At 35.6% G+C, this 24,055-nt stretch overlaps 1 protein-coding gene across 1 annotated transcript in view; it reads right to left on the bottom strand.

Annotated features, from left to right (window-relative positions):
- The window catches only part of MED13 (mediator complex subunit 13), a 109,907-nt gene extending 85,858 nt beyond the window's left edge, over nucleotides 1-24,049 (bottom strand). Inside the window, exons 1-3 of the mRNA XM_077745625.1 lie at nucleotides 23,960-24,049; nucleotides 21,919-22,153; nucleotides 13,151-13,319 (exon numbers count right to left, since the gene is read on the bottom strand). Of these exons, the coding sequence (XP_077601751.1) occupies nucleotides 13,151-13,319; nucleotides 21,919-22,153; nucleotides 23,960-24,025 (470 nt within the window). The 5' untranslated portion in view covers nucleotides 24,026-24,049. The remainder of the gene's footprint in view (nucleotides 1-13,150; nucleotides 13,320-21,918; nucleotides 22,154-23,959) is intronic.
- Nucleotides 24,050-24,055: the final 6 nt, after the last annotated feature.

The raw sequence follows: 24,055 nt of genomic DNA on the forward strand, positions 1-24,055 counted from the left end.
CCCAACCGACTGAGTCACCCAGGCGCACCTTAAGGATCAATTATTTTATAAAAATGATTATGAATACTATGTGCTTATTCAGTAACTGAATAGCAAATTTTAAAACCTGAATTGCAAATACTTTCAAAAACACTTGCAAGTATAAGCAACAACCTAAAACAGTCTTATGTTCTTTATCTTTAAAAGACAAAGCAGCTAGAAAACTTGAATTTTATATCCTCATATTTCCTGTTTTTAATCAGTGAAGTATAGGGCACTTGGGTGGCTCAGTCAGTTGAGTGTCTGAATTCGGCTTAGGTCTTGATCTCTCAGTTAGTGAGTTTGAGACCCACATCAGGCTCGCTGCTGTCAGTGCAGAGCCTGCTTCGGATCCTCATTCCCCTTCTCTTTCTGCCCCTGCTCTGCTTGTGCTCTCTCTCTCCCAAAATATATAAATATTAAAAAAATTTAGGAAAAAAATCAGGTAAGTATAGTTCTCAAAAATACAGTTTGACATTTCATTTCATATGTAAATATTAAATGAGAAAAAAAAGGAAACTCAAAATTGATTTCCGTCATGACATAAAAGGCAAATAATGTGACTCAAGTTTTTCCTAAAAAGATTACTATAATCTGGAAAACACTTTTTAAAAAGTACATTACTTATATTCTATTAAATATTATTTAGGAAAATACATGTAATCTGGTATATACAAACACCATGGTCCATAAAATGAAGGCCCAATATAGGCTTTCCATTATGTACAATGAGTACTTGACCATCTTAACCTTTAAATCAGAAAAACTTGTTTGATGTAAAGAAATTTGTCTCCAAGGGTTTTGTAAAAACCCAACATTTCAATATATAAAACAAGTGACCAATCTCTCAGCTGCCACTATTTATCTGGACTGCCCTACTTATCAGCAGCTCTCCATTCCAGATGCTTATGATTAAAGAAAAATATCACTTCCTGTGTTTCTAGTATAGTCTGATCTAATTCTAATATAAAATGATTTAAAATAAATCAAATATGTGAATACAGGAGAAAAAACTAACCATTCTTAACATGAGATAAAATTTATAAAATTCTAAATTTATGTAATTGTATTCTAAAATTCTAAAGCTTCTAATTTCTAAAATTATAAAGTTTCTAAAATTAAAGCCAATATTCTAGTCAGAAAATATTATAGGACAAAAAATGTTACATAATACTACCATATTAAATTCAGAATGGCTCTTCTTTCAAGGAGAGGTTATTATTTATAACATCACCTAAAACATTTTTTGCACTTAGCAGTTAGAAAAAAGGGAGTTAAACATGTGTAACTACAATGAGAATCCATGGTGGGACACCTGGGTGGCTCAGTTGGTTGAGCATCCAACTCTTGATATCAGCTAGAGTCACAATCCCACCATCACAGGATCGAGCCTTGCCAGGCTCCGTGCTGAGCATGGAGCCTGCCTGAGATCCTTTCTCCCTCTGCCCCTCTCCCCCACTCGCTCATGCACTTTCTCTCTCTCTGAAATTTAAAAAAAAAAAAAAAAAAAAAAGGCACCAANTATAGTTACTGCAGAGAATACCTTGTTTGTAGGAGCTAATTTAGTAATCACCAAAAGAAAAAGATGAGTGAAGCAAAATTTTACAAATGAAACCGGAATAATCTGTTGTAGGACAAATAATAAACATTCTTCATTTAAGTACTGAAATTAAACAAAAGTTTATCTGTATGACAGAAAATGAGGGGCGCCTGGGTGGCTTAGTCGGTCGACCTTGGCTCAGGTCATGATCTCACAGTTCGTGGGTTCGAGCCCCGCATCAGGCTCTGTGCTGACAGCTCAGAGCCTGGAGCCTGCTTCAGATTCTGTGTCACTCTCTCTCTGCTCCTCCCCTGCTCATGCTTGCTCTTGCTCTCAAAAATAAAAAACATTTAAAAATTTAAAAAAACAAGAAAATGAAAATATGCTTATCAACAGCTGTTCTAAGAATAAGAACAGTTTAATACGTACACTGTTTAAGAGGTGCTGTATCTCATTTATTTTTAGTACTTCTGTTAGGTAGGTACAGAAGATGATATTCCACTTTACTAGTTGGGAATTCAAAGCACAAAGAAGTTAACGGGCTTGTTTTTAAATCATAAAACTAGTTAAAGGCAATGCTGACTTAAAACCCTAGTCATCATAACAGAAAATTTTAAGTGGGCAAAGGACTTAAAACAGGACTTCTAATACTCCAAAGAAGACATACAAATGGCCACCAACCTCATGAAAAGAAGCTCAACATCACTCATCATTAAGGAAAAACAAATCAAATCTATGAGATACCATTTCAACTCTAGGATGCTATTATTAAATAAAACACTTTAGAAAAGAAGTATCGGTGAGGATGTAGAAAAATTGGAATCCTCCTAGTGAGAATGTAAAATGGTACAGCTGCTATGAAAATGTATGTGAATTCCTTCAAAAAAAAATTTTTAGGGGCACCTGGGTGGCTCAGTCAGTTAAGCGTCCGACTTCGGCTTAGGTCATGACCTCACAGTTCGTGGGTTCGAGCCCCGCGTCGGGCTCTGTGCTGATAGCTAGTTCAGAGCCTGAAGCCTGCTTCGGATTCTGTATCTCCCTCTCTCTCTGACCCTCCCTTGTTCACATTGTGTGTGTGTCTCTCTCTCTCAGAAATAAATTTAAACAATTGTTAAATTTAAAAAAAAATTAAAAATCACAGAATTACTATATGATCCAACAATTCCACTTCTAGGTATATTCCCAGAGGAAGGAGAAGCAGGGACTTGAACAGATATTCGCACACCAATATACATAGCATTATTCACAACAGACAAAAAGTGGGGGAAAAAACCAATCATCCACTATCAGATGAATGGATAAACGATATGTGGAATAAAAAATACAATGGAGTATTATTCATCCTTAAAAAGAAATGAAATTGTGGTGCATACTACAAGGATAAAAACCTGAGGACATTATGCTAAGTGAAATAAGCCAGAAAACGACAAATACTATATAATTCCACTTACATAAGGTAACTAAAACAGCCAAATTCATAGAGACACAAAGTAGATCAGTGGTTACCAGCAACTAGGAGGAGGGGACTGTATAAGGAGTTATTAAAGGACAGATTTTCAATTTGGGATGATGAAAAGTTTCTGTAAATAATGGTGACAGTTGCACAATGTGAATATACTTGATGCCACTGAACTATACCCTGAAAAATGGTTAAAATGGTAAATTTGTTGTGTCTATTTTACCACAATAAAAAAAACTAGTTACCCCAATTCCTAGATTTTTATTCCATTAATCTAATAGTTTCCAAACCTTTTATTACAATCAAGAGAGCTTTTAAAAATTCCAAGACCAGGCCATACTCCCAGGTTAAAACACAGGCACATCTCTATTTTTTTAAACATTCAAGGTTATTCCACATCCAGACAAGTTTGGCTACTGCATTAATCTAGATTTCTGGAGCTCTCATGGTACTTTTTTTAATTTCTTAAATTTGTAAGTATAACTCTAACATCAGGTATGCCAAACATATCTCTAGGAGCAAGAGATCTTTATTAAAATCCAAAGGATAATACTTTACCTGTGAATTTTGGATAAACTTCTGCTCACTTAGTAAACACTTTACTTACACTATACAGTAAAGAATACTTAGAAAGCAATAATACTCTGGTTTACATCCTCAGGTGCTCTGCAACTACTCTTTATATGCTTTTATTTCTCCAATATAAAAAATTTGCAAGGAGGCACCTGGGTGATTCAGTTAAGTGTTCAACTCTTGGTTGCAGCTCACGGCATGATCTCACAGCTTGTGAGTTTGAGCCCTGTGTCCAGCTCTGTGCTAAAAGTACAGAAGGAGCTTGCTTGGGATTCTCCTCTCCCTCTCTATCTGCCCCTCCCCTGTTCACACTCTGTCTGTCTCTCAAAATAAACTTAAAAAAAAAAAAGAGAGAGAGAAAAGAAATTTGTAAATATTCTGTTTTACTATTACCTATCACTTCAAAAAGATGCAGATACAGGGGCGCCTGGGTGGCTCAGTCGGTTAAGTGTCCGACTTCGGCTCAGGCCATGATCTCATGGTTTGTGGGTTCGAGCCCCGCGTTGGGCTCTGTGCTGACAGCCAGCTCAGAGCCTGGAACCTGTTTCAGATTCTTTATCTCCCTCTCTCTCTGTCCCTCCCCTGCTCATGCTCTGTCTCTCTCTCTCTCTGAAATAAATTAAAAAAACATTTAAAAAATTAAAAAAAAAAAAAGATCCAGATACAGAACAGTGGTCTACAGGGTCGACGGTCTGTCTCATTTTTCATGCTCTATAATCTAACTCCAATACTAGAAAGCTGTATGACCCTAGATAAGGTATTTATCCTCTCTGTGCTTCAGGTTTAGCAGCTGGAAAACTGAAGTAATAACAGAGTTGTTTTAAGAAGTGAGTTAATACATGTTAAGTCCTAATTCTGAACACAACCTGGCCAGTTCTGCTGGTAGTTTTTCACTACCTCCTCCCTTGTAGAAAGAAAAAGCTTCCATATTATTCATATCTAAATCCAATAGTTGAAAAGGATAGATTTATGGGAGTCTATGGTAATAATCGTATAAGAATTGATAGTAAAAAAAAAAAAAAAGCTTAACAGAGAGGAAAAAGGGAACAAGTCTTTCTTAGCACTTAAATTTTCTCATAAATATTTCTGGAAAGCATGAGAATGTAGAAAACTGACCATGCAAGTCCTAATGACTGAACCATTAAAGAAATTTCATGAGTCATAAGTACTATTATATCATCACTTAAGATTTCAAAAAATAAGATGCATAATAATCTTGATGAGACATTAATGATAGACCAACACAGACAGGCTGCAGAGAGGAGGGGAAAAAAAAAAAAAAAAAAAAACNTATATGCCCAACTGGGAAAATAGTAGGTACTTTGAGATAGACGAGGTTTCCCACATCACTGAGATTCTCAGATTTTAACATACAATTCCAAGAGGGTTCAGAAGACCAGATAAAAAAATATCTTTTATCAATAAACACTAAACCAAGCTCAGCTGGGCTAACAGTCCTGGAACGGTACTGCTAATGCAACAGCTAATATATACACGTGGCTACTGACACTTGAAATGTCCCCAGTCCAAGCTGAGATGTACTCTAATTATAGAATATACATTAAACTTCAAAAACGTATTTAAGAAAAGTAAAATATCTCAATATTCTTTGCATGATTAATTATATGCCAAAATGATATTTTAGATGAGTTAAATATATTAAAATTGATTTCACCTGGTTTTTGTTTTTACCTTTTTTAACATGTCTACTAGAAGATTTAAAATTACATTTGTGGCTCACAAAATTTCTACTGGACAAAATTACCTTCGAATGCAGGAAGAAAGAAAATAAGTCCTTAGAAAACATAACAGTAATAGCTCTTATCTTACCTAGAAGTTCAAGTTTTCAGAGGATTTGAGAGACCCAATCAAAGGACATCCTAAAGCTATATAAAATGGCTGCTAATATATCTCCAAATGAAACTTAAATCTTGTATTGTTTATATTTATTAAAATATTAGAGATAAAGTGACTGTGTAGAAACCACAGATATAGTAAAGATAAACAATTTTATGGGTGAAATTTAAAGTATGTTCTTTCATGTATCATCTTAACAAAATCTTGACCAACTAATTTAGGAAAGCTCCTAAAGTATTATTTTAATTATAACTGTAAAGGCTCTGGTATAAACAACACTATCCAAAAGAACTTTCTGCTATGATGGAAATTCTCTATTTAATCTACATTACCCAATATAATAGCCACTAGTCACAGAAGCACTTGATGTATGGCTAGTGAAATTGAGAAACTGAATTGTAATTTTATTTCAATTAACTGAAATTTAAATAGCCACCATCGGCTAGTGGCTTCTATCTTGAACAGCATGGCCTCAAAATTTCTTTAAAAGAAAAAAAATAGGGATTGTATTTCCTTATTTTGCCCTAATATTCTAGTTACAATTAACTCTGTACAAATACTTAGGGATATACTCTCCATCCTGTGAACTTTTTTGCCTGCTTCACCCCACAAAACCAAAATATCTTTCTGTAAACCAGGCTTTCTATGCTAACACTTAACCCTTAATTCCAGAGCCCAAAGTAACGGCTTAGGACAGAACAGACATTTGATCCCATCTCCTTTGTTATATCCAGAAAAGGTTTATTCTATTTATATATACACACATAACTACACACATACATATATGAGATATATATTATAGATATATCTGTATATCTATATCTATCTATAGATCTTTCCTATACTGCCTTTTAAAATTGAAGTTAAAAAGGGGCACGTGGGTGGCTCAGTCAGTTGAGCGTCAGACTTCAGCTCAGGTCATGATTGGGCTCTGTGTTGATAGCCAGCTGAGAGCCTGAAGCCTGTTTTCAGATTCTGTGTCTCCCTCTCTCTCTGTTCCTCCCCTGCTCGTACTGTCTCTCTCTCAAAAAATAAATAAAAAAACAAAAAAAAAATTTTAATTGAAGTTAAAGATATCTTACATAGTACAGTAAAAATCTCAAAGTAGATTTACCAACCGAATATATTTTTGCATAGAAAATAATTACATGGCTACATCTGTAGTTGAGAGAACACAGTAAAATTAAAGTATATATTAAATGTTCCCTATTAACTTACTTCTCTCCTCTACAATCTCAACTGCCATTTAGCAGACTCCTATGTGAATACATACCATAAGACATTGGACTAATAGTCTTTTTGTAAAGTTTATTTATTTTGAGATAGAGCGAGAGCACGTGCAAGTGTAAGAGGAGCAGAGAGAGAATCCCAAGCAGGCTCCACACACTCAGCATGGAGTCCAAAGCAGGGCTCAAACTCCTAGGGCTTGAACTCACGTACCATGAGATCATGACCTGAGCAAATGAAGAGTCAGACACTTAACTGACTGAGCCACCCAGGTGCTCCAGGACTAGCAGTCTTAAAAAAAATACTAGTAACCTTCTACTCTGTGTACCTTCCTACAAGCATTTAAAACTCTTACTGGGGCACCTGTAATGTTAGTAAGTCACTGGTACTTATTACATCCATTTGCCTGTGCTTTCACTAGCAAACACAGCGACTGTCATCTGATTTAGTCCCCTACACTATAGAAGATACATAAACTGTTAAGACAAAACACTGGTCATTCTTTTAATAATACCTGAAGGTGGCAGATTTAAAAGTAATTCTTTTCAGTTTCTTTGTGTTAATTACCCTTAGAGCTTCTTAAATTTCTGTGGTTAATTACCCATAATAGTTGAGGGGTTCTTTACAGCTAACCTAGCTATACCACTTGATTGAATTTCATTTCCTGTCTGAATCCCTGAAGACTGTTACAGTTAATCAGATAATTAGCTATACTGAAATCCAGATTATTAGAAGATGAAAATCTATATGTAAGGGGCATAAAAGGAGAAAGAATAAAGAAAAGGTCAGAAACATTATTTTCTCCTTTGTTCAAATCAAACCAGTTTTCACAGTACCAATTTCCTTCCTTAACAATTGTGTTAAATCTTTTTAAGAATGTTTATACAAGCTTAACAAAAAGTGAACTGATCAGTAAACAAAAATAGTATATATGATCCTTAATGGATTAGCTTCATAATGGGCTAGACATGCACTAACTTATAATCTAATCTTTATCTACCTTCCCAATTATCATTCTACTGAATTCACTGGAACATAGTAGTAGTCCCAAACCAGAATTTAAAGCAGTTGATAAGACTTATATGCTTTTCTTCTACTTGTTTTTCCTTTTTAATGTTTATTTTTGAGAGAGAGAGAGAAGAGACAGAGAGGGGGAGAGAGAGAGAGAGATAGAGAGCAAGCACACATGCACATGCATGCAGGGGAGGGGCAGAGAGAGAGGGAGACACAGAATCCAAAGCAGGCTCCATGCTCCAAGCTGTCAGCATAGAGTCTGATGCAGGGCTTCAACTCATGAACCGTGAGATCATGACCTAAGCCAAAGTCAGACATTCAACCAACAGAGGCACCCTGGTACCACTCTACTTGCTTTTCTTTTTTTTTTTTTAATATTTTTATTTATTTCTAGGAGAGAGAGAGACAGCGTGAGCAGGGGAGGGTCAGAGAGAGAGGGAGACACAGAATCTGAAACAGGCTCCAGGCTCTGAGCTGGCAGTCAGCACAGAGCCCGATGCGGGGCTCGAACCCACAACCGCGAGATCATGACCTAAGCGAAAGTCGGACGCCCAACCGACTAAGCCACCCAGGCGCCCCTCTACTTGCTTTTCTAAAAGGAGGGGAGATGGCAGGTAAGTTCCTTTGAAAAAAGATTTGACGAACAGCATTTATCCTTCCTAGATAAAATCCGTTTTGTTCCACAACTATCCTTCAAGAGTAATTCAAAACAGTATATACTATTTCTGATACCACTCCACTAACAAAACACAATTTGAATTTAGTCCCCCTTCTCAATGGGTCAGGCACCTAGGTGGCTCAGTCAGTTGAGTGTCTGACTTCAGCTCAGGTCATGATCTCATGGTTCGTGGGGTCAAGTCCTGCATCAGGTTCACTGCTGTCAGCACTAAGCCCACTCTGGATCCTCTCTCTCTGCCAACTCCCCCCCCCCTTCCCTCCCCCACTCATGCTCTTTCTCATAAACTAACTTGAAAAAATAAGTAAATAAAAAATAAATGGGTCAATGCACAGGAAAACACTAGGGCTCAATTACAAGATTAAATAACAAGTAGAATCTATTGGACTTACAGAAATCTCCAATATGAAAAGTTCTATTTTCTATTAATAATATAGCCCATTAAGAGAGTTTCTTTCACGAAGAGAAATAAAGATACTTCCAGTATCTTACATGGCTCATCGAACACATTCATTTACCTCTACTTCTTTGTGAAACACCCTCCACACAGACAGTAAAAGGCAGGAGCACAAAAAGAATGGTAGAGGTGAAGGCAACAAACAAACAAAAACTGGTCACAAAATTTGGTGAGCCAGCAAGCAAAAGCAAAAATAGCAACTAACTTATTAGTAAATAAGGGCTAAGGGAAGATACCAAGATAAAACTGAATTAAACCCACAGAATCTCAAATCCCAGAGAGGTGCAAAAGTTGGAAGAAAATGGTAGATCTTTGAAGGTGGATGCATGGTGTAACTAAAAAGAGAAAGAATGAAAGTTCAACTTGACAATAAACTATTAAAAAAAAAAAAAAAAAGAATGAAAGTTCAAATGATGGCTCCTAGACCTACTTCTCCATCCTGTAGACAGGCTCTTTACATCTTTCCAGATAGGTAGAAAACCCAGTTCACTCTGAATTGGATGAAACAGAGGGACTCTGCACTTAGAGATACTAGATACAGCTGAAATGATGTATTCAAAAGAGGACTTAAGTGAAAATCTAAATACAAGTATAGTATTTCCTCAATATAAATATACAACTACAGCCCCCTTTCCCCATTAGGTTCCCTAAACATCGACAGCCAAGCTTATACTCTCTAGTTAGGATACTAAAGGACTCCTCTGGGAAAGTGATTAACTTAAAATGAGGGTAGGGAGGGACACATACAGACAGACAAGCAACAGGCACTCAATAAAATGACCAGGTCCCTCGACCAGTCACCCTACTAAAGCATGCAATTTCATAGTTACTCATGTACAAACAAAATTTCCAATTGACGTTTTAGTGCCCAGAAGTCTCAAGAGTAGAAAAGGAGGTAATTTAGATATTCAGGATCCCCAAATATTATTTGTATTCCCTTCCTAGCAAACTACTAGTGCATGGGCACTACCAAAATAGTTAAGACAAAAAAAAGCAAACAGGAAATCTAGGAAATAAGGGAAAAGGAATTCCCAAGATGACTGCTGTGAAACAAGCATAGTATAGAACAACCAGTCCAAATTGGAATAGAAGAAGGAAGGGCTCAGAGATTTTTTTTTTTTTAATATTTACTTTGAGAGAGAGAGAGAGAGAACGTGAGGGCACATGGGGGAGGGGCAGAAAGAGAGGGAGGGAGAGAGAGGCTCTGTGCTCCCTAGCAGGCTCTGTGCTGTCAGCGCAGAGCCCAATAAGGGACCCAAACCCATGAACTGTGAGATCATAACCTGAGCTGAAATCTAAAGTTGGATGTTTAACAATAGGAGCCACCCAAGTGCCCCTTAAATAGATATTAACTAACAGGAGAAGGGTGCCTGGGTGGCTCAGTTGGTTGAATGTCCAACTCCTGATTTCGGCCTCGGTCAGGATCCTAGGGCCATGGGATCAAGCACCAGGTCAGGCACTGCACTGTGCGGAACCTGCTTAAGATTCTCACTCTCTCCCTTTGCCCCTCTCCCTGGCTCATGCTCTCTAAAAATAAATTTGCAAACAACAACAACAAACACAGAGGGCATCCTGGGTGACTCAGTTGGTTGAGTGTCCAACTCTTGGTTTCAGCTTCAGGTTCATGATCTCACAGTCTGGGAGTTCAAGCCCTGTGTCAGGCTCTGCACTGATGGTGCCTGGGATCCTCTCTCCCTTTCTCTCTGTCCCTCCCCAGGTCATGTGTGCACTCTCACATTCTCTCTCTGTTCTCTCTCTGTTCTCTCCCTCTCTCTCAAAAATAAATAAACTTAATAAGAGAGAGAGAGGGAAAGAAAAAAGAAACTAACAGATTACAAAAACTACTTAAAGAAAGGGAGGGAAGATTTGTACTTCTGGTAGATAGTCTGGGAATGAATCACCCATCAGTGCATAGATCAAAGATCAGCAAACTTTATCTGAAAAAGAGAGAATAAATATTTTAGGCTAAATATTTTAGGTTTTGTGGGTCATCTATCTCTCTATTCGGCTGTGCTGTAGCGTGCAGGCAGGCATAAAATAATCCATAATGAATGAGCATAGCTGTGTTACAATAAATTTTATTTACAAAAACAGGTGGGAGGCTATATTTACCCTGTGGAGTAAGCAGTTCACCAACTCCTGACATAGATAATTAAGTGAAAAAAGAAATGATCATCAACACTGAGGAAAACAAAAAGACAGAAAATGGAATATAATCCTAATATACTGTTTGGCTTGGCTACAAACAATATTTATATAAATCATAATAGGTATTGTTTTTTATGAACTCTTGTAGTCTTATTGGCAAGATAAGAAAGAAATGAAGTGAGAAAAGCCCATACAAGTATGCCAATGTCCAAGGGATTGAGATGGGGGAGGAGTATAAAGCAACTAAACCATCAATACAGAGTCAATAAATTAACCTTGAATGACTAAAAACTCAAGAATAAAGCATGTTATTTGCTTTTAAATTTTTAAATAGGTAAATTAAAAGAAAGTTAAAAGAATTAAAAAGGAATGCGTATAAGGAGCACTTCTAGGAGTTGGGGCTCAGAATCACGGCTTTTCATCATTTGAGATCTCAGTAATCTGCTTGACTTCTTAAAACTGTATTAATGTGTTTGGTGAACATTGCTAATTACCAGCCTGTATTTCCCCTTCTTCTAATTGCCTACCTAATGTCTATCTCTATTTCTTCTAATTAGAAACCTTATTTTGTTCCGAGTGGCAATGCTCCCACATAAAAATATTTTTATTCTCAGGATAGCCAACGTTGGCTCAAGTCTCTAGGAAGGAACCTATTTACTGATCCAAGGAACACCCATTCTTGATTCTTCCCTTACTCTTCCTGCCTGAATTCACTGTGAGTGAAATCCAGAGGTACATCATCCACTGGGACCGTGTGGATGAAAGCCAAAGACTAAAAATGACATTAAAGTCCAGGGAACCTGAGTCCTTGAAGACATTAAACAGAAGCACCAGTTTTGAACTATATACCTCCAGATTTCTTGCTATCAAGAAAAATCAATTTCTACATAAGCCAAGTGGTTAAGTCTTCTGTCTTTGGTAACTGAATTCATTCTAACCTGTACAATGAATTTTTTTTTGTTGATAATAAGGGTTTATGTTCATTTTCAAAGATGAAAACATATAAGAGCCTAATTTGTCCGGGCTTATCTACTCATCCGTTCTATTAAAAGACTAAAAGGGCGCCTGGGTGGCTAAGTCGGTAAAGCGTCCGACTTCAGCTCAGGTCATGATCTCACAGTTCATGGGTTCGAGCCTTGCATCGAGCTCTCTGCTGACAGCTAGTTCAGAGCCTGGAGACTGTTTCAGATTCTATATCTCCTCCTCTCTCTGACCCTCCCCTGCTCACATGGTCTGTCTCTCTCTCAGAAATAAATAAAACATTTAAAAATTTTTTTTAAAATAAAAGACTAAAAAGAGAAGTTTTAAAGAACATTAAAAAAAGATGTGCACATAACACATAAAAGATGGCATCTCTACAATGATACAACATAACCAAATGTTTACTTCATATCCTCACATCTTTCAGGAAAAACTAAAAAATTTCCTTTTCTCTTCTCTCACATTCCATCTTAGCACTGTTTCATCTCTTAAAGCCTCACTAATTTAACAACTGCTTGGGACCAAAACTTCTAACAGACTGTGTCTCATATGATTTAAATCACAGAGAACTGTAGCAACCTAAAGCTTTTACATGCACAGGAAAAGTAGGTATCTTAAAAGTCTTCTGTGCCTCTACCTACTTTATAAATTAGTGTCATAAATTTGCATAATTCAAAGTTCAAGAAAATTACAAACACTCTAAGACTAAATAGGTCTTATATAGAAAAGCACAAATTTAAATTACTTTAAAGCAAAATGAGAAGTTTGGGAATGAGAAGGGCTAACTCAATCCAAAGCATAACTACAGATCACTATCTTTTACAAGTATTAGTATTACTTAATTTTAACAGAGTACTGTGAATATACTTGCACTAGTATAGTACTAAAATAAGCACTGTTCATTGCTTAAGCCTGTGCTTTCATCCCACATTTTTTCTATCATCCCAAATAAAATTTTAGGCCACTATACTGAACCACAGCCTAGTCCCATTTCAAGAAATCTCTTAAAATATGTAAAAAAAAAAAAAAAAAAAAAAAGGTGAAGTGATCAAAGAATATCACATATTTATAATACTTTGCCAAAATTAACCTCCTTCATATGTCTATAAGATAGCTTGTTTTACTCCACATTTTCTGTAAAGCTATAAAAATTAACAAACCTAAAGAAATGTTAAGTAAGAGTTTAAATAAATAGCTTACCTTTTATTTATAGGTTTTTCATCTTTTTCATAAGGCTTTACAAACCACTTGCCAATGCGTACAAAGTTCCGGTTCATTAAACACCGCTCCAACAGATTGTGAACTGCTTTAAAAAGCAGAGTACGACATTCATAGGAAAGTCCATTCTCCCACACTCCATCTTCCTCTTCTGAAAGAGAAATGAAAGAAACAAAAAGTAAAGTAGTGGCACTATATCTACTGAGAGCCAAATTAGAAGTATTACAATTTAAACTCTCAATTCATAAACCCCACTACTACTTAGTACCTTAAACCTACCACACCTCTGAATATTGAGCTACCATCACTTCAATATATCTCTAGACATTAAGATATCAGGTTTCAAAGTTACTCCATAAGGAATAAAATGCCTAAGTGCCATATATTCTATTAAAGTACCTAAAAATCATTTTCTCACTGCATAAAAAAGCAATGACGTAATGCAAACATACTGATTTGGTTTCTGTATTCATGAAAAGGCCATTTGTATAAACTGGGATTTATTAAAGACATATATCTGAGATGCCAATTTCTAAGCTGGCTTACTTGTTAGTTACCTTGCCCTAATTCCTCTATTCATTCAGCTTGCCAAAGAAATTAGCCAGTTAATAATTAACCCAGAACATTTTATGTTCATCAGCATTCTAATCCAAGACTCAACTATAAAAATAAGTAATAAATAAAAAGGAAGCTTTTGGCACAGAGCCTAACAAGCAACGCATTACTAGCCACCTTAGGTCTCATTTCAAATAAATGATTCCCATGATTAATATTCAGTATAGGATCCTCTACTAGTGGAAGAAATTTTAAAATATAAAAACCTAAATTTTGGGACGTCTGGGTGGCTCAGTCGGTTAAGCGTCCGACTTCAGCTCAGGTCATGGTCTCACGGTTGGTGGGTTCAAGCCCCGCATCAGGCTCTGTGCTGACAGCTAGCTCAGAGCCTGGAGCCTGCTTCAGATTCTGTATCTCCCTCTCTCTCTGGCCCTCCCCTGCTCACGCTGTCTTGCTCTCTCTCAGAAATGAAACATTAAAAAAAATTTTTAAAAACCTCAATTTTAAATAGCACTTATGATAGTTATAACTACTCTCACTAACATTAGTTAGCAGCCTCAGCTTTGCCAGCTCACCTATTAACCACTCCAAGTTAACTTATCAAAAAATGTTAACATAGTTATTTCAAGATAAGTCTGAATATAGTTTAACAAAAATGTATTACTCTATCCCTTTCATACCTTTAACAAAGCATCAAATAAATCCTCCTACAAATTGTACCTGAGCTTTTAACTTATTTTGTTTCAAATATAATTTAGTATCATTTCATAGCCTATATACCTTTATAAACATTTTACAAATATGGATCATCTTTCAATATACGTAAAAAATACATGATAAAACCTTAATTCAACACTAAAAATGTCTATACTCACAGAAAAATAATAAACTATGATGCTTTTGAATAAAAGCAGATGCATGTGTTTAGAGGGACACATGATTGACATTCATAACCTACACAATAAGTCAGGAGAATGAACATTAACTAAAAAGCAGATGATGATAGTGGACTTTAACTGCACTAGAAATTTGTGTCACTACAAAGTTAATGTTGATTTTATGTTGTTCTTTAAAGTGTTTCCTAAATTAGTCAAGTCTTTCAAGACAATTAATTATTTTTCCGAAAAGGTAAACTTTAAAAAAAAATGAGGAAAGCTTTAGAAAATGAAAGCTGGAATGATTTTAAATCATTAATATTAAAGACAAAAGGTTTTCACATTCTATTATAGACAACCATATATATGTACATATACATATGTGTGTCTATATATATATACATGTATATACACATCTATACCCACTTAAAGCCAAAACTTCACGAGTTTCACTTTATTAAAGAAAATGGTAAACTAAAAGAGAAGTGGCACACAGGGACTTCAATTTAATTATTTAAGGGTCTAGATCACAAGTATATTTGTGAGTTGCTGAGAGAAAAAAATAAACTTTAATCAATATGCTTTCAGCCTAATCAGATTCTGTCATTTCAAAATTAAATAGTCACATTAAAAGTTTTACCTCAAATTATGATTTATGATTACTAAAAATATGCATATTTTTAATTCCAAGAAAGTTATCCTGGGAGTATCTCCCAGTTCTTCACTTCTTTGTAATCTATTAGTATATTTTTATTGCCATTAACCTCAAAAATCCTTACCTTCTGAGAAGCACAATGGTTATAACATTTGTTCTACACAAGAAACCTTTACCAAAACCTTTTTAACTAGTTCTAAATTCAAAAGCCACAAAGACCTAAGACATAGAATTACCATTACATATCAGAGTTGTGCAGTTACTATAAACTTCAAATATCAAAAAATTATTCACTTAAAACTTGAGAATAAATTTGCCTTCTTCCAAAAAAGTAAATAAAAAAAGTCTTTGGAATAGTAAAAGATTGTAATACAATAATCTATATACACTTTTCTTTTCTTAGAGCAAGTGAGCAGGAGAGAGGGATAGAGAGAGAGAATTCTAAACAGGCTCCACACTCAACATAGACCCTGACACAAACATAGACCCTGACACAGGGCTTAATCCCAGGACCCTGGGATTATGACCTGTGCTGAAATCAAGACTTGGACACTCAACTGACTGAGCCACCCAGGAACCCCTATGTACATTTTTTTTTTTTTACATAAAATTCAGTTACACTTGAAGTTAAATGATTTAAGAATACTAAATATAGTTTAGAAAATTAATCAGTATTAATTTTCAAGCATCTCTCTCCTTACTCTAAATTTTAATCTAGGGAAACTCAGGTGAACTTAATGCTTTTATCTAGAGAAACTGAAGTGAATTTAATCTTCATTTTACATCATGCCCTCAAACGCCCACAATTTTCATTAACACTACATGGGAGTCAGGCATAAAACAAATTTAAACTTAGGTAACAGTCACCTGTTAGAATTTTCTAAGCCAACAAATATCTTAAGTATATCTTCACCTATACGTCAAGTAACTAAGCAACTATTACACTAAAGTAACATAATTTTTCACCACTGAGGAAATAAATCCTAATAACACTCAGTGAAAAGCCTAAAGGTTTTTTGCTTTGGGGGTGGGGGTGGGATCACACAGAAATAAGAGCCTACTGAGCAAAGCTTCTAATAACCTGATGTTATAATAACTATAGTAAAAATACTTCTCTACATGTTGTATTCAGACATGAAAAGTGAAATGGTACAACCAACCCACCCAAGCCAATGATATGCACCTCTAACACTAATTAAAACAAGCTTATGAATCTCAACACTAGTATTACAATGGGCAAGGAAGGTAGAGGGGAACACATGGCAAATCTTTACCTAGCTCTTTTGAATTTAATCAACCATAGCCTAATGGAAAAAGTCTGCTTAATGCATTTAAATAAATGTTTTTCCTCCTCTTATATCTGTATTCGCAGAGAAAATAGGTTCAATTTTGTTTATAATACTTTTCCATTAGAACTTTTAGCATTAGAGTTCTTCATCATCATTACTTGAAAAATTTTTACAAAGTATCTATTTGAAAAAAAGATAATAGAGGTTCAAATGCTAAATTTGACTACCATGAAATATTTTTTTCCCTGAGAATAGACTATAGTGATGATAAACTATGTGACAGATCATCAAAATAATTCTGAGTGGTGGGGTGCCTGGCTGGCTCAGTCAGTAAACAGACATATGACTCTTGATCTGGGGGTTGTGAATTCGAGCCCCACATTGGGTGAAGAGATTACTTAAAATCTTTAAAAATAATAATTCTGAGTGGAGAAAAAATGGAAAAACAAACAAACCAAATGAGCTGATACACCTAATACCTAATAGTCAACATTTTTCTCAAAACTGACATCTTTAGGGGCGCCTGGGTGGCTCAGTCAGTTAAGCGCCCTACTTTAGCTCAGGTCATGATCTCAGGGTCTATGGGTTCGAGCCCTGCATCGGGCTCTGTGCTGACAGCGCAGAGCCTGGNAAAAATTTTAAATGGATAAATTAAATTTTAAAAAACTGACATCTTTAAACATCTCCACAGAAATAAACCAGTAAAAAGGAAATCTTTTCCTAAACAATTTTGCCAAGCTATTAAAATGCAACATACACAAATGAATAATGAGTAGGTCAAAATAATGATGGTAGAAAATACTATCTGAAAAAAAAATGTCCTAAAAGAGTAAAGAGAAATGTTTAAATCTCTAATTCAGTGTTTGTCTTGAATTGCCCATTCACAGCCATTCATTCAACAAATATTACTGAGAGCCTTAAGCTGGCAGCAGCATTGATCTACGGCAAAACCTGAAAAGCTCTGGTTTAAATACCCTTATACATGTTGATGATTATCGTTGATATGAAGATTTCAAAAATATGGTTTCTTGCTCAAAACAGACAGTACACAGAAAAAATATGACAAACAAAACTGTTCCTAGAAGACAAGTCAATAAAAAAGCTGGGTCACAAGTAAATTATGGAAGAAAATAAAAGTGAATTAACTCTCTTCAGGATAGCTGGAAAACAAAATTTTTTAGACACTAGAATCCTATACTTCACAGATGTTTATCTATTTGTTAATCCTGTTAAAGGTGCCACTCAAGGTTAAATTCCACTATAATTAATATCCTTCAATAAAAGAATCTAAAATTAAATTCTAAAACTAACGAATGGCCCATTTAGTTTGACAGTATTATGATGAAATTCTTGTATAATGAAAAGTATTTGGACACATTGCTAAAATCCCATATATACACCACAGGAGCCAGAAAACAAATATTTTTAGCCCTGAGTTTTTTTTTAGTTCTCAAGGTATCAAGTTTTCTCAAAGTCTCATCACATTCTAGCTTACTATAATTTTTTTTAACAGATGTAAACCTCAGGAGAGGTTTTATTTTTATTCTTTTATTTAAGGGAAAGACTGAAAGCCAATAAAGTCAGCAATAAAATTCAAAAATAAGTGAAGGCACAAAAGAAGAATACCCAGAAAATTCTTCTCCTTCAAGGACACACTAATGGTAAGAAAACAATCTTGCTTTGATGCAAACTCATAGCACACTTAAAAGAACCAATCAGTCCTACCCACTATAGATAGGACTTGTGACCAGGGGAATTAACCTAAAATGTTTCCAGCACCAGTTTTATACTTCTATCACACAACCACTAAATGAGGTTTGCTACCAATGTTAAAACAAGAAACTAACAACAACAACAAAAAACAAAACAAAACAAAAAAATCAAGGCTGTAATCAGAGAGGAATTTTGTTCCTAATCCTTCTATCAAAACATACTGATGATAATGACTCAACAATCCATTCTCTCAGAGGAAACAGAGCAAAAAGTTAAAAAAATAATAATATTACACAGAAGTTTTTGGCTTTGGGATTCAAGGAATATCCTGAACAAATGTCTTTCTGGAATACTACAGTTAGGCCGATACTAGTTAGCACAAATCCTAACCCAAAACTCATTAATTAGGTCTTTGCAAATTACTAAAAACAGTATTGACTACTGCTACAAAACAAATAACTGAGGATTTAAAGTATCAAATTAGATTTCGTTTGCTATGACAGATTTTTACCAATTAGCAATAAGATGAGTTTACATTCTATTTCTATACCTCATCTACACTTGAAAAGTGACCAAACACATGCTACACCGGCAAAATTTAAAATGCACTATAGAACCTGATCAGACTCTTCAGAAATATCAAGATTATAAAAATAAGAGAAGTCTGAGAAAATATCACAGTCTAGAACAGCCTAAGGAAACAGGACAACTAAATGTAGTATCCTGGACGAGACATAGCATAGAAAAAAGAACTTCAGGTAAAAATAAAGGAAACCCAAACAATGTACAGACTTTAGTTAATGCTACTGTATCACTATCAGTTCATTAGTTGTGAAAAATGTTAACAATATATAAGATATTCGTAATAAAAGCTAGATGAGGATTATACAGGAACTTTCTATACTATCTTTGCAAATTTTATGCAAAAGTATTTTTAAATTAAGAGTTTTTTTTAAAAAATACACTAAGGATGACACAAAAGAAGGGAGTTAAGCAAAGGCATTTCTGTACTTTTATAACTGAATATTTCAGTTAATAAGAAAAACAGAATTCTAATCTTTGGAAAACAATGCTTTCCCTGCTTTCCCCACCAAGTAGAGAAATATCACCATAATCACAAACATTTCAGTAACAAGATGTCATAGGTGCTGAACCAAACAGAAGGGCACTGCCTGTGCCTGCAAAAAGCAAGCTCAAACTAAATTAACCAGCTTTTTAGTTACCACCTGGGTCCTTCCGGTTCCCCTTTCCTCAGTGCTACACCTCCACTTGGAACTCAGGATTGCCTCCTGCAGCTGATGCCACCCCTACTGTCCAGCTGCTCTCTTCTCAGGGGAGCTTAAGAGAAGGGAATAGAGTGCCACAGATGGGAAGAAATGAAAAAGGGGTTAGCTAGAGAGACAGAGGCAGACTAATTATCCCAAAAGGGAGGCAGACGGTGTCCCTGGAGCAAAGAAAAGGGCTAGACAAATATACTCCATCTGAAAAGACCTTATTATTCTTTAAGATATGTCTGATTTAAGTAACAACATTCTAAAGTCAATGACAAGTTAGGGGGGAGAAATAGCTAAAACATTACATAAATACCAATGACTACACACACTACAAAATAGACTTTGGAACAGTAATTGTGATTATACATACCACTCCTAATATATTTTGCTTTACTATTTCAATTGCTTTCACTCTGATAAGTTTTTTAACGTTAATTACTATTCAATGGCATTCAGCAAAATCTAACAATTAAAACCTAATCTTCCAAAAATTATATTCATTTACAATCAAGATCAATATTTTAAACTACAGGTAATACCAGTTTTTTAAATTATGCTATAAAGTAAAATTAAACTACAGAAGCAGTTTTTTAAACTATAGCCCAGTTTTAGGAGGAAACATTTAACATGAAATTTAGGGGAGAAAAAAAAATCCATACAGTATTTTCACATATACATCACAACAGCTTACGTTTTTAACTTTAATAGGCTTAACTTTCAAAACATTAGTCCTACTACGGTAAAACTAAATACCTCACACCTGTAAAATAATCTTTGATTCCACAAAATGTATTATATGGAATCTGGGGTGAGGGGGATCACCTGTTCAGATGCTCTGCCAATTTTACTAAACTAAAATCCCCAAGTCAGCATTATAGTTTATCAACAACTAGTTTATACCTATAGTTCATAAACATCATTTAAATAGTCTCCAAACATTTTAGTAAGTGGTTTTTATGACCACTTAAAATAAAGATTAAAATAACTCTAGCATACCAAAGTCAATGGAAGAAAAAGGAAGTTGGCAAGCTTAGCGTTTGGCATGACAATTGAAAAGTATCATCTTGCTGATGCCATAAAGATTAATTTCATATCCTGATATATATGTATATATCATATATTTGTGCATATACATATATAAACACATCACTTTACATATTTAGAATTACACTGCATACTTAGAACTAAAAACTAATCTCTCCAGTAGGGATCTTATTAGGAAAGCTGAAAAATCTGGAAACATTTATCATAAAAGAATTGCAATCACTCTCAAATGTAAGGATTAGCACTGAAGGCTTTGTTCATTAGAAGGTAAAGGCGACTTTCAAAACAAATGCAACACATACATTCCTACAGAAAAGTTAGTCTTGCTAAGGGCTTATTTGAGAAAGCCACCTGGATTACATTACATCCAAAAATAAAATAGGTCTTACAGGTCAAATGGACACTAACAGAAACTTCAGAGTGCTCAATTTCAAATAATGCTTTTTTTTTTTTAAGTTATCTAAAAGTCCTAAATTTACCGGTCAAGAATCATTACCAAACATCTCGCTGAAGGGGTTGGCATCTTGCATGCAAATAACTAGTCATTTACATTCCTATCATCAAAGATTCAGTTAACATTAATTCTTACAGTCAAAGTAAGGAAAAAACATCAGTGATTACTGTAAGAGTGCTATAGTTTCTCCTTCTAAAGTAACATTTAATCCTAAAAGTCACAAGAATAGACAGAAGTAAACTTACTGATACATTTATAATAAAATTATTTCTTTGTAACTTTTTAGATTATGACCCCATGTTCTATAAAAGCTAAACAAGTTGGCACTAGTCTCATCTTAATGATAGTCTTTGATGAAACAGTATCTAAAAGAATCACTCTCCAAAAATAACACAATTAACATATGCTTTCATCCATTAATATAGCAACAATTAACAATAACTAAATATGTACCTGAAAAAAACACATGAGAAAGTTACAACATTTCTAGATACCCCTACAACTATCTGCATATTCATACAGTAGATAGCAGTGGCAAAATTGACTCAAATGGTTAGTTACATATGCCTCAAATGACTGTTAGGAACTTTATGCTCCCCCCATTCCATTTTTCTTAGGTAATGTAACATATCTTCCCTGTGCCCTATCTGCAAAAAGTTCATGAGGAATCTAGGTGGTGAAAGAACAAAGTTATTCAAGACTAAAATATAAGTAAAATAAAATAACCACAGTGAAATAAGCTAAATTTTTATCTGGCTTCATACCTAATAGTGTTTCACACACACACACACACACACACACACACCCACCTCAATTTGTAATATAAATGATTTTTAGGAAAAGTGTACAATGTTGCTGTATCATTACTTAGAAATGATAAGTTGCTTTCACCTGACAAGTCATGGTGAATAAGGTCTGCAAAATTGGGGTCTTCACCCCACCAAAATATCCACAATTCTCTTCTTCCAGGTCTTTGATCTCGCCGCCAAACACCAAGTACATCTGCCTTAAGGCAGCGACTAAAACTGCTCAAAATGGGGTCTTCCTCTGTCACCGGAAACAGAATAGGGGCAGAAGTTGGGCCTTGCCATACATATCTTTTCCATTTAATTCCCGTCAAGTCAGCCTAAAGAAAAGAAAACATGATCTATTATTACACATTCACTCAAAGACAAAAGTACTCACTTTTAAAGTCCCTTCTTCCATTAAGACATTACAATTTTTCAATATATACTTAAGATATTAAAGCAGACTGACTAAAAAAAATGTTTAAGTGAATAAAAATTTAAGAAACAGTTAAGTAATTAACACTGACCTGTCACTGAATAGCTATAAATATTGTGTCCCAAAGAGAAATAAAAGAAATGTAATAATGTTTAATATAAACAGGTACTTTAATACCACACACTTAGTAAACATTTCCTAAGTTCAGTTCCAACTGGTCACACTTGTAACAGAAAATTAATTTTTAAAGACTCATCATCCCATCTTTACAGAAGTGATGCCTCTAATGAAAAGAAATGTGAACTATAAGTGAAAAAAATTATTGTTAGCTCTTCATATATCCCTTTTAGAAAAAGTGAAATAGGTGCTCACAAAGAACTGTCAGATTTGTAGTAGTCTATTTTCAAAGAACCTGAACCTAAAAGGACCAAAAATAGACAAGACAGGGAAGACAGAAACGTAAAACCTGCTGTTGTCTTACTGCATCTTTAGAGATGCTGATTAATGGACACTGTACAAGAAAACATTTTATAAAAGAGAAGGGCACTAGAAATCCCTTTTTGGCATGGTGAAAGAATTGGACAGAGGAAATTCAGTAATTCTTTACAGCACTTAAAGGTGTAAAGCCTAAGGTGCCGAAAATGAAACTGCTGATACATGACTGGCAGTTTACACTTGCCAACTAGTTGTGCTCCGCCCACTCAGTTCACTTACCTATCACATTCTCTCTCAATATTTCTCAGAGCACAGAAAATACGAAAAAAGAAAGTCACTGAAACTTTAAACCACGGATGAAGCTAAGCTACTGCCCAATTGAGGACTAAATATTTGCAACAGTTGGTACTTTTCAAAGTCTTAACAGTTGGATGTTCCCAGAACTGGGCCAACCTATAACAATTGTCATTCTTGCATCCGGCTTCCCTAGGCTTTTCAATAAAACGAGGAGCAGCCTGCTCAAAGCATTCTAAAAATACAAGCAAAACAGACAAATACAAAAAAATTTAGTGCAAAATCATGACACCTCCTCCACTAGTCCGTTTCAGTCTCACACAAATATAATGTTGTAATAAAAGCAAGATGGCTAGAAATTGTCAAAATGGTAAACTGTTTTCAAAGTTTAAAGAGAAAACATGTGAAATGGTTTCTACTGGTTTTTACACAGGGATCTGAACTCATCGAAGGAAGAAACTAATCTTCTGCTGGATTGACTCATTAGAACGTAAAACGAAAAGAAGATATTTAGTATCTAAGTTCCGGTGTACTGTTTATTGGGGGAAACCAAACTACCAGAGTGAGGCATAAAGGCGCTGGGAGAATGAGCAGTAATGCAAAGTGTGAAAAACGATACATGATCAATAAGGAGAAAAGCAATAGTTAAACGAGAAACACAGGGAAACGTGAGTGTCCAGCCAGATAAGAAGCACAAGTTGAAGGCAGGACTACGGGGAGGAAGAGTCAGAAACAAGGGGGTAAAAAAAAAAAAAAGCCAGCACTCCTACACCAGAGCCCAGGATGGTGGGTGAGAGAACGCTTCCCGGGGTTGGTGCGGAGCTTGGCCGCCACGCCGACTCCGGCTGGGCCTAGCCTGGGGACTCGGGCATCTGGATCAGACCCGGACCCCCTCCCCCACGGCCCAAGGGCGCACCTCGCGGCCCCCTCCCCCACCGCCCCCTTCCCCGGGGCCTCTGCCCGCGGCCCGGGCACTCACCAGGCAGAACAGGTTACAGTGACAATCTTCCAGGCTGGCCCCGTTCGGCACGAAGGAGGAACTCATCGTCCCTCACAGCAGCCGCCGCCGGCGCCA

This window comes from Crocuta crocuta, unplaced genomic scaffold (assembly GCF_008692635.1).
Source record: "Crocuta crocuta isolate KB4526 unplaced genomic scaffold, BGI_CrCroc_1.0 scaffold333, whole genome shotgun sequence".
Lineage (NCBI taxonomy): Eukaryota > Metazoa > Chordata > Mammalia > Carnivora > Hyaenidae > Crocuta > Crocuta crocuta.